Source organism: Xenopus tropicalis, chromosome 10 (genome assembly GCF_000004195.4).
Source record: "Xenopus tropicalis strain Nigerian chromosome 10, UCB_Xtro_10.0, whole genome shotgun sequence".
NCBI classification, from domain to species: Eukaryota; Metazoa; Chordata; class Amphibia; order Anura; family Pipidae; genus Xenopus; species Xenopus tropicalis.
The window spans coordinates 31,305,784-31,318,196 of NC_030686.2; the positions used below are offsets into that span (position 1 = coordinate 31,305,784).

The window sequence follows — 12,413 nt, forward strand, 5'->3', positions numbered from 1 at the left end:
GGCATCCTAGGTAGTTACCGGGCAGCCTCTCTGTCACCAACTAACTTTCTGTATATAGGGATAACACCTTTTCTGTAAAGACAAGAAAATACCAGCCTTCCTCTGATTTTAGAACATTGGCATCAAGCATGATTTTTACTGGCCAGGTTGAAACCCTAGCTATATACACACAACTATGAGGGCAATCTGGCTACTGAAGCCTTAGTTCCAAGAGGGCCCAGTGCCAGGCTGATTGGATCAGAACCATGGTACAGCCTGTGGCCAAAGGAATAATTAATCTACCTAACCCACACCTTCTAAACTCAGGCCTGACCTGGCCCAAGGCCTTGCTGAAGCAGCAGGATACATAGAGCTACTGCAGTGCGCACCAACCCGTATCTGACCTGAACTCTAGGTAACAAGGTTTCAACCTGAACCCACCCATGCATGACTACAGTATACAACCAATTACTGATAAGCTGCCCGCTTATTATTTACTAGGGCACAGATGTCCAGCTGGAGGACCAGGTTTCAGATGTGGCCCTCAGACTCCTCACTATTCAGTGCTGGACCAAGATGGCCTGGGCCCTAGGCAACCCGGCCGGCAACCTCACCCCTCCAAACAAGCACATGGTGATGACCGGGAAAAGGGCCAGCAGCATACCTCCAAACTGTTCAGCTATTCACAGGACAGTTTAGGTTTTGAGCGCATATCCTGCTGTCCCAGATTGTACTGTGAATGTCCCATGATGCCTGGATGCTCTTCTGTTCTTCTTGGGCAGCTCTCTGCTTCCTGCATCTGAAGAGAAAAATCCAAGATGTTCCACTGTGGAATGCACAACCATCATGGATTTTTTTTACAGAAGTTTAATCCAGACAAAGGGGGCGAACGCCAGTGCAACATGAGACTTGGTCTTGGTATTCTACTTGTGCAGGTAAAGTAATGCTTTTTAAATCTATGTGCCTCAGCATCAGTCTTACTGCCATGTCTGGAATGAATGGTTTGCTCATTGCAGTAATCTGGAGTAATGGAGGTCCCATTTCTGCAGTGATCTTACTGGTTTATCTAAGGTTAATGGAGGGCTTGTTGTCCATTTCTACAGTGATCTTAATGGCATGTCTGGGGTTAGTATGCTGTAGTAGTAATTATACTGGCACATCTGAGGTTAATATTTCATTTATCCATTTTGTATAGTGAGTATACCAGCACGTCTCGGATTAATATTGCTGTTATCCGTTTTATTCAGTGATCATACTAGCATGTCTGCAATTAATATGCCTTTTATCTATTTAATTAAGTGACTATAATGGCATGCCTGGAGTTAATATGCTCATTATCCATTCTCTGTAGTGATTATTCTGTCATCTCTGGTATTAAAATATCCTTTATACAGGGAAGCCTGGGGTTAATATGCCCATTATCCATTTTCTTCATAACTGTCCTTCTGTGTGGAAACAGCACTGTATTAAGGCAGCTCTGGATTTCTCCCACCCCAGCTTTGGAAATAAGAGCAGCTCTCCTGCTATTCCTAGGTGGGGGCACAGTTTTGCAGGGAGGTCGTGTGTGTGGGAATGATGAATGTTGTTTAGCCACTCCGTGCCTAGTCTCCCTGGGGTGCCCAGCGCCGACAGTTGCTCATTCACCTCAGTGTCCATTATAATGAATAGAAATAAAGTTTCCCTTTAACAGTGGGCGGAGCTGAGCGGCTCAGTTCCGGATAAGATGGCGGCGCCGGCAGCCCTTTGGAGACGGCTGGGGGGTCCCGGGTTGGTGGCTCTGCTCGCTCGGTTTTGCAATCGCAACAGGGACCGCAGGGGCAGGTATAGGAGCCGAGTTAACGCAATAAAGTGCATGTCGCTGCGTCACTGGTAGAGCTTTGTTACTAGGGACGCATTCAGCCGCTTTGTAACCTTGTTTGCGCTCACACAGTACACACACTATACAGTCGCACCAGAAGTAGATTAGACGTGGCTTTGGCAGACCAGGAAGGCTTCAGCCCACATTGGGATTTGTAGGTGCGAAACTGCAAACCCCATAGTGTAATGTAGGTGACTCTCTGTAATGCTGCAGGTTTGAAAGCCATAATGTTTATAAAATGATTGTTACACGTGACTTTTTATTTAATAATAGATCCATGTAAAGCTGAGGGCTTTGCTTCAGGCCGCATCGCTGCTTCTGCTGTGTGTGCAGAGCTACAGGGGCAAGTATTTCTATCCCTACTAATAACAAACAGCAGAAGTGCCAAGCTCTTCTGTTATATGGCACCTGTTATATCTGCCAGTGTTGGAAGTGAATGCACTGCTGGTTCATATGCCTGTTGGATATTCTTAGTATTGTAGACAGGGTCTTTTATTTATGGTGACTTTGGTTAAAGCTGTGACCTTGTGGCTTTGAGTCTGTTTCACCTGGTTACTTTGTATATGAGATGAGTCTGAGATACTCTTTGCCTTGGCTAGTGTTATTTTTTTGTCAGCCCCTTCATTTCAGAGTTATGAGGCAGTTGCCTGATTTTAAAGGAGAACTAAGGGTGAAGACACACAGAGCTACTAGTAGCAGCTACCTTTTCACGGCTACTAAATGCCAAAAAATACCCTGCTATAGACAATACTGAGAAATGCCTCTGCCAAAACACATGTTGAGACTGTTATCAGTAAATGATTAGCATTGTCTATTTTAGTAGCCACTACAAGTAAAGGTGCCCATACACTATACGATTAGCTGCCGAATCGGTCCAAGGGACCGATATCGGCAGCTATAGTCGGCCCGTGTATGGGGGCCTTAACTGCTACTAGTAGCTCCGTTTGTCTTCACCCTAAGGGCTGTGACACACAGGGAGATTATTCGCTGTGCGTCAAATCTCCTCGAAATGCCATCCCACCGGCTAGAATGTAAATCGCCGGTGGGATGGCATATGCAGCAGCGCGATTCGCCGAAGTTGCCTTGAGAGAAAACTTCGGCGACATTGGCAAATCGTGCCGCCACGTATGCCATCCCACTGGCGATTTACATTCTAGCCGGTGGGATGGCATTTTGGGGAGATTAGTTGCCCTAAAGGCGTAATCATGGGAGGTTCCAAAATATTAGGCGCCACACAGTGATTATAATCACTTTCCTGATACCCTGGGGCAGTGCTCCTTTTAGCAGAAAACTGCACTAGAACAGAGTTGACCTTCCATCCTCTTCTGTCTTTATTTCTTGCGGCTCCAGCTTGCTCAGTTGAGTGAAGAAAGCCCGCGTTTTGCGCCTAATTTGGCTTTCATTCTACTGTGCATGCCCCTGCCCAGACTGGAATAAAGAGAAGACGAATGGACTTACACAGAAATACACTGGGCCATTGCGGTGTACATTTAGTTCCTAATTAATGGACCAGAATGCAAATGGTTGGACTGAAAAATTCACTTTTCATGTGTTATTGGTGTGTGTTTGAGGTGAGTGACTAGTTCCCTTCCAGATTGGCATCCAAGCCAGCAGACTGATAAATTGGATGAATAAAGTTAACCAGATCACATGTGAATGAATTTAGAGGGCCCATTGGCTGACTGTTCAGATTTCATGGAAACTGGCCTTTGTATGTAAATCTCTCCACTGTCAATTCTCTTAGTTTTATTAGGAATGGAAGCTAGAACTGTAATAAAGCTCAATTTTTTATTCTTGTTATTTAAAACTTAGGAAAGCGTAACATATTCTAACAATAAAATCAAAGTCAAGGTTCCAATATTGTATTGGTAGTTGCAATCGTACAACATGAGGGTGCATACTGGGGTAATTATGTATTGTACACCAAGGGCATGCTGTTTGAGGGTGCTTATAGGGGTAATTATGTATGCCATTTATTTCAAGGGTTATAACTGACCATTTAATCATTTGGGGGAGTCAGAGTGTAACATCTGAAAAGAGAATCTGTTGCCATACTAAAGGTGGTCATACACCGGCCGATTGTAGCTGCCGATATCGGTCCCTTGGACCAATTCGGCAGCTTATCGGCCAGGGTAGGGGCAGGAACGTGGGGGCATGTCCGATCGATATCTGGCCTGAAATTGGCCAGATATCGATCGGGCAGGTTAAAAGATTTTGTTGGATCGGATCGAACCGACTTCCCCATTGCCACCAATATAATTGGGCCAAGTGATCAAATTAGCCTACATTTTCCCCGATATCGCCCACCCGTAGGTGGGGATATCGGGAGAAGATCCGCTGGCTTGGCAACCTCGCCAAGCGAGCGGATCTTCACACATATGGCCACCTTAACTGTGGTATACAAGGAGCAATAGTCTATTGCAGTGCTGTCCAACTTCTGTTGTACCGAGGGCCGGAATTTTTCCGACCTACGTGGTGGAGGGCCGATAATGGAAGCCAGTTTTGACCACTCCCCTTTTTGAAACCGCACCCACTTGAAACCACACCCATGTTATCACATGACCATACCCATATTAATGGTTGTAGTACAGCAAAAACCTGCCATACTCTGCCTGTGTGCCATACTCTGCCTACCCTACCCTGCCTTTGTGTGTGCCATACTCTGCCTTCCCTACCCTGCCTGTGTGTGCCATACTCTGCCTGCCCTACCCTGCCTGTGTGCCATACTTTCACTGTGTGTGCCATTCTTGGCTGGTTTGTGCCATACTTGGCCTGTGTGTGCCATACTCTGCCTGCCATACCCTGCCTGTGTGTGCCATACTCTGCCTTCCCTACCCTGCCTCTGTGTGCCATACTTTCACTGTGTGTGCCATTCTTGGCTGGTTTGTGCCAAACTTGGCCTGTGTGTGCCATACTCTGCTTGCCCTACTCTGTCTGTGTGTGCCATACTCTGCCTTCCCTACCCTGCCTGCGTGTGCCATACTTTCACTGTGTGTGCCATTCTTGGCTGGTGTGTGCCATACTCTGCCTTCCCTACCCTGCCTGTGTGTGCCATACTCTGCTTGCCCTATGCTGCCTGTATGGAACACACAGGCAGCCTACAGTGACACAATGCTGGCACTGCTCCTACAGTCTGCACAATAACTATATATTAAAAAACCTTTTAATTGCAGTACCACCTCAGTATATGTTCTTTTTGTGGTATGCAGGGATTATTTGTGGGTTTCTACTGCTCCTGAGGTGTGAACAGGGGAACAATGTGGGTGATTACAGCCTGAGCCTGAGGTGTGAACACTGCAGGGGGTGAACAATGCAGAAACTAAAAGGTGTGAACAACACAGGGGATTACATATTTAAACAATACAGCCTGATTACAGCCTGAATCTGAGGTGAGAACCATGCAGGGGGCCAGTTAATCACAGTACTGATACCATTTAAAGCTTACACAAGAGTAAGCCATCAAAGCAGCCAGACAGGTGGAGGGCCACACAGAGGGGGGTCGCGGGCCGCATGCGGCCCGCGGGCCGCCAGTTGGACAGCACTGGTCTATTGGATTCTAGCTATGATAGGCTCATACAGGTTTGTGCTAATAGGAGAAGGCTTGCTCTTGAGATCACCTCTTTTGTCTACCTAACCACCCTCACAGGTGTCATTTTTAGTTAAGGCGTCTACAAAGTGAAAGTTAAGAAATCATACTTTCTTGAAATAATTCTAAATTCTCAGAAATGCAGGCTAACTTTAGAAACAGAAGATAAACAGCCAGAAAGGTTGAGTTGGGTGTTCTGACTGAAGCCAAATCCATTATATTTTGCAAAACAGATCAAGATTTATTTTCTTTTTAGAATTGTTTTTTCCTTATACAATTGTAACACTACCGTAACCTTCCAGAAGGGGCCGTGAAGCAGCATAAAAGCACAATATTGGGGTGTACAGATACAAGTTATAAAAATAATTTGGCACAAAGCCTATCCCTAGGTGTGGACAACTTGATGCTGAAAAGTCTCACCTAATAAATTTGGTTATACAACTTTTTGTTTCTACTTCCTATCTGTGCGTTGCCATCAGGTTCACTTAATTTTGAAAAGGCAATGTGTTTTAGTAATGGAAAAGTTACAGGTGAAATATGGAATATGCCATATGAAGGAATTAGGTGGATTAGTGGATGCAATTAAGGGAGAAGGAAAGTCATTTTTGCATTGATTAGCCACATAATTGCAAGCTAGAATGCTGTATTTATTCTGCAGTAAGCCATACCTGAGTAAACAGCCCTAAAACCTCTCTCTGTTTGTTTTAGATAGCAGCTGCCATTTAAGCTTGGTCTCAGTAGCTTCTGTTCAGCAGATCTGGCTGCTGGTAGCTCAGATTACACAGAGTTGGAAGGGGGAGCGATTTCTGATGGGAGGGCAAGGAGGAGAAGGGAAGGGGAGAGGGAAAGAGGAGCAAACTGAGCAGACTCGTGCCGATGCCCTTAAGAATTTTCTGAGAACAGAAAGTCTGACAGAAGAACATGTGTAGACAGAAGAACATGTGTAGACAAAATAAGAAAAGGAATCCTGTGTTTCTTTTGATAGAGGAATCAGTGCAGTGTTTCTGTGAGTGCTTATGGCTGTATTTACATAGACCTTTCTGATAAAGCTTACTTAGTTTTTACCTTCTCCTTTAATATATTATACTGTAGTTATGCAGTTTAGCATAAGGTATATTTCTGTATATTGTTGATCAGAATATTTTAATGTGATTCTTACCTGTTGTGGGAGGCTGACCTCAGGTTTTTACTAATGTAGATGATAAGGTTTTTGACTAAACAAATGTTTGCTTGCTCTTGTAGTCCTGACCATAACGTACTCTAGGGTTGGGGATTTTGGGAAACAGTCCAAACTACATGGTAATGGGACTTGACAGCAGTTGGGGCAGCCGTTAGCAGCAGCCTACACACATATGTAAGAGTAGATATCATACATGTCTGATGAAATTACCAGAGGGTAATAGTCTCAGTGAAATAAAAACTGTAGAGTTCCCCTCTCAGACTGTGGCAAACTTAAATTTTACCCTTTGATAATTACTCCCCTGTGTCGGGTGACCTTTAGGGGCCAGCAGTTTGGAAAACTTCTGCTATATGATATTTCTATGTTAGGTGTCAGACATTGGGATGCTCTACCAGTTACAAAGTACATTAGCTCTATGGGGAATTGGCCTCTTTTAATGGACCCTCTGGATATAGGCTTGTTAGATTAATTCCCCGAATGTTATAAGTAAGGATGTACCATATCTGGAACCCTTAGTAAAATAACTTTAAAGCAATGAACAACTGAATGCAACCATTTATATGCAGTTAGTTTTTTTTCCTAAATGCAGATTTGCAAATTAGGTTTGGAATTCAGTATTTGGCTCAGAAATATTGAATTTGGTGGATCCCTAGAAAGTGTCTGCACTGGCATCTGTGCCCTAGGGAGAGGGGGGCACAGTTATGTACATGTACAGTGTATTGGAGAAAGAAGAGGTAGTGGGCAACAACCTAAAGGATCAAACTGCAATTCATAGGTAAAGGTGACCATACATGGGCCGACTCTAGCTGCCGATATCGGTCCCTTAGTCCGACTCGGTAGCTCATCAGGCTGTGTATGGGCACTAATGACGGGCCTGTCCGACTAATATCTGGGCTGAAATCGGCCAACTTAAGTCAGATGCGTACAGACAGGAAATATTTATTCCTTCTAGGGTTGTGTGGGAAATTCTTACAGCATCCCTGTGCCTTACTGAGACTGAGACTGAGACAAGCCAGTAAATCTTAAATTAGTGGTGTGTGCTCATCATCCATGAAGCTGAGTCGCTGCTGGCACTTTAATTGGAATCTGTCCCCTGTAACCGTACCAGTGTGCAGTGTCAGTCTGGAACATACAGTTGAGCTCTGGCTCACATTGTCTTGATCACATGAGTCCTTTCATCATGTTTTTTCCATGTTGTTACTTACTGTAATAGCCTTTCAAAATGCAAGCTTTAAATAGCAGAAAGAACATTTGTATGGCTACAGGCATTAGCTCTGTAAGAAAAATTTTTTTGTTTTCTCTTTTCTGACTGTCAAATATGCAGAAGGTGGCTTGATAAAGGAGTGGGACGCTCTGAAACGTTGCCTTTTTTTCTATGTGTTTCTAACAATAATGTGTTCAGAGTGTAGGACTTTTTTGGTGGATTTTTGTATGTCAGCCTGTACCAGCGGGCTAAGTGCTTTTGCACCCAGAGTTTGCAGCAGTGCCACTTCTCTTTGGTGAATATATACAGGTATGGGACCCATTATCCAGAAAGCTCAGGACCTGGGGTTTTCCGGATAAGGGGTTCCATAATTCGGATCTCCTACCTTAAAGTCTATTAAAAAAAATGATTTAAACATTAAATAAACCCAATAGGATTGTTTCGGCTCCAATAAGGATTAATTATACCTTAATTGGGATCAAGTACAGGTACTGTTTTATTATTACAGAGAAAAAGGAAATCATTTTCAAAAGTGAATTCTTTGATTAAAATGAAGTCTATGGGAGATGACCTTTCCGTAATTCGGAAATTTCTGGATAATGGGTTTCTGGATAAGGGGTCAGATACCAGTATATAATATGTGTGTGTGTGTGTGCGTGTAAAATTGAGGTATATGAATGTGTATATGAGGTGTATGAATGTAAGAAATAGAGGGTATATGTGGTCCCATAAGGGGCAAATGTTGCAAAGCTATGAGAAATCATTACAGGCTGTGGTGCTTTGACATTGAGATCTGAGTTACCCCTAGTGGAAAACTTTGCCTCATGCTTTACACATGAAACAGATTCTCATAATGTGTCCCCATCTCCCCTTCAATTCCTGCTAGTGCTATAAAAAGCCCTGCTGGTAATTCTCAGGAGATACTATTTTTTGCATACTGGTTGTGGGTGACAAATCTTGAAAAAAATATATCTGGCGGCCATCTATTCTTACCCATTTATTGCCTTTCATTCTGTTTTGGGGATGACAGGGTAACTCGGTCAGTCTCATTCTTTATTTACTTATTTCCCTTCAGAAGAAGTGAGTATTTTGTTGTTTAGTAACATTTCCCAGAAATGAAGCATGACTTGATTCAGAATGGCTGCAGCAGCCCTCATATCCTGCGTGTGGTGAGCAGTCACCCACCACGAGCCCAAATGATTTTGCTTTCCCACCCCACTGCTGAGACTCTGGTTTAGTTGGACTGATTCTGGGAATTAGCACTAAGTGAAATAATCCAGGGATTACATGTTTGTGCAGCGCAGCAGGATATGTTGGCACTTTATAAATATGCGGTCTGTTGTGCATGTATTTTGAAGACCCCCTATATAGTCTCATGCAAAACAACTCCTGATTTGCCAAAAGGGACATCTTGGAGTTCACTACAATGTAGTAGTGCAATCTGTACACTGATGCAGCTTGATTAGTTGATTAAGGAGACATATCATATTAAAATAAGAATGTACCAGTGAATTATACTCCTCTAAATATAGAAGGATTGTGCTTAAAAAAAGTTGTGTTTCGGGATGATTTATTGAGAAATTCCACCAAAACCCCACTAGTCCTGCCCACTTGTTCCACTTCCTGCTGGCTGAATTCTCTGGATGTGCAGGGGGGCCTGCAGCACACTGCACTTTAGGATAGGAACCAATCAGCAGCTAAGCTGACCTGATAGGGAACTAAAGCCTGTTTTTACTTGTGTGAGTGCAGGGCTGTGATTGGCTCTCCCCTCCCCCACCCTCATTTAAAACATGGACAGATACCTGAGAGGAACTATAGGATGCTCCAATAAAGGGGCCATTTTTGTAGACAGTATTCAATTTTAGCCCAAAGTAAAACCAGCCTCATATATTATTCATAATTGCCTACAAAATTAGTTTTTTTCCATTTATCCAATATGTCTCCTTTAACAAAAATGGCCATAAAATTGAATGAGTGTATGATTCACATTAGTTGTCGTCATTAGCAGCTGTTTTCCTATCTTACTCCATGGGATAGATGTAAAGTTAATGTGTATAGAGGAGGAGAGTCTATAAATAATGAGTAACTCTACCCACAAGCTAAAATACTACCCTCTACACTACTGTGTACACAATGAGGCAATGTCTTACGGCTTCATGCAGACTGGAGTAGCTGAGCTCATTTTGGGGAGTTACGTAGATCTAAGTTAGACATTTTTTTTTTACCTCTTTAACGAAATCTTATTGGGAGTTTAGAAGGACATGATTACATCTGCACAGTTGAATTTTGGCTGTTCCCCACTGTGTTCTGGTCTATTGTTTGCACTATTTCCTTGTGCAAAAGGGCTCCTCTTGCCAAATATCGCATTAGTCATGTTCTTGTAAATTAGAAATCCTCCGCAATTACAAGAAAGTTGGTTAATTTTTTTTTCAGTCCCTTTTTTTTTTTTTTTTTTTGCACAATAACATTTAAGCGTAGAAATTCAGATTATGAGGCGGATGCTTTTAAAACTATCTGGTCTGTTAGCGTACAGGCCACACATGTAGATGGCTAACTTGCACTAATCCAAATTCTTTGTCTAAAAAGGGCATCTGGTCATCATCCAACCGTGGTCAGTGTTTCAAGCAGTCATCTTTGACTTGCACAGACTGATAGATTACTAGTCATGGCTTTTGGTTGCAAATAAGCGGATTGTATAAATTGCCTGTGTGTGTTAAAATGTACTAGCTGTTTAGTCTGATAGATTCCTGAAAATTAATTTATTGCTTGTATTTTTATCTTATTTAAAGCTCTGAAGGTCAATAAATCCTTAGATCCACAGCTCTTTCTGTTACTGCCTCTTGTTGCCCCGAAGTTATTTATTGAGTGCTTCTATTTTTGCATCTCCATAAAAGTAATACCTCACTTCTCATTTCCTCAAATCCAAAATAGTCTTACCCAAGATTTTTTTTTTGTGTTGCGCTGCCCTGTTACTCATGGTATGTTGCGGTTATTTCATGATAACTCGTTTAAACCACTATTAACCCATCAAACTTTAGTATCTGATAACCAATTGTGCAATAATAGTTGTTCAGATAAACTATTGGCAGTTTTTTTCTGTTTTCCTGGTATGGAGTTCTGCTATACTGAGAATACTGTAATGCACAGTTTAAGGGTGTTAGCCAAAGATGGCTTTTCTACAAAAGTTGCAGCAACTTTAAGAATCCTGTGAACAAGGCTCATCTTAGCTCATAACATGGATATCAGTTACTCAATCATGATTACCTTGGACAGCAAATTCATTAAATGATTAAATGATAGTCAGCTGTATGTATTTTTATGGCTCTTCTTGGTTCTGGGGAATCCTATAAAATTGTGTACCACCAAGAACATTTTACCACTGCAGCTTTTCTCTGGATCTTTCCATTTTCTCCACAGTTAAACTTATCTGAAAAATGAAAGTGCATCTAAGGTAGTAATTTTATTTGGAAATCACTTCGCCCAATTTCATTGCACTTCCAAAAGTAGCATTTAAAAACACCAGCGTTCTACTCATTGGCCCAGGGTTAGACCGAGTTGCAGTCTCTCTTCTGTTCCTGTTTCGCAGGCACTGCACCGTTGTGCCCTGTTCCCTCTTCTGATATCTCACCCCACATGGGCACCTTAAAGAACAAGGAAAGATACAATTACAGGTGGATGCCATGTTGTTAGGCACCCCCCAGTGATTACATTCACCCACCCAAAGACATTTTTGGAAACTTAGAAGGGCATGCGGAGAAGATGAAGTGGATTGTAGTGCTCCTCAAAAAATAATTTATTTGAAGAAGAAGAGAGGCACTTGTCTGGGGAACCGTATGAGGAACACTGCACCACAATCTAATGCCTCATTCCAAGTGTTTTTGAAGAAGATAGGCACCTGTCTGGGGAACTGTATAAGGAACACTGCACCACAATCTAACTCCTCATTCCAAGTGTTTTTTGAAGAAGAGAGGCACCTGTCTGGGGCACTGTATGAGGAACACGGCACTACAATCTAATTCCTCATTCCAAGTGTTTTTGAAGAAGAGAGGCACCTGTCTGGGGCACTATATGAGGAACACGGCACCACAATCTAATTCCTCATTCCAAGTGTTTTTGAAGAAGAGAGGCACCTGTCTGGGGCACTGTATGAGGAACACGGCACTACAATCTAATTCCTCATTCCAAGTGTTTTTTGAAGAAGAGAGGCACCTGTCTGGGTCACTGTATGAGGAACATGGCACTACAATCTAATTCCTCATTCCAAGTGTTTTTGAAGAAGAGAGGCACCTGTCTGGGGCACTGTATGAGGAACACGGCACCACAATCTAATTCCTTATTCCAAGTGTTGTCTTTAGTTAAATGGGAGAGATAGGAAAGTCCTGTACTGCTCCTGTGTTTTACAGAATCACAAAAGACGCATGTAGCAATATAAAGACACCATTTGGCACCACCCCAGGCAAATTACTTTTTCCTTTTGCTTTTTCCTTAACAGTTCCAAGAAACTGGGAGAGTAAAGGCTAAAGTCCACGGGAGACAACCAACAAATCAGTTGCATGGGCTAAAATATAATGGAACTGATACAAAAATCCAATGTGTAAACTACATG

At 42.7% G+C, this 12,413-nt stretch overlaps 1 protein-coding gene across 2 annotated transcripts in view; it reads left to right on the forward strand.

Moving 5' to 3' along the window:
* The first annotated feature begins 1,693 nt into the window (after positions 1-1,693).
* The window catches only part of pgs1 (phosphatidylglycerophosphate synthase 1), a 33,713-nt gene continuing 22,993 nt past the window's right edge, over positions 1,694-12,413 (forward strand). The window contains exons 1-2 of one of the 2 annotated variants that reach the window (XM_018097672.2): positions 1,730-1,800; positions 3,188-3,408. Coding sequence is in view for 1 of the 2 variants with exons in the window: in NM_001128054.2 (NP_001121526.2) it covers positions 1,703-1,800 (98 nt within the window). In the remaining variant the exon portion in view is untranslated. 2 annotated transcript variants of the gene reach the window in all.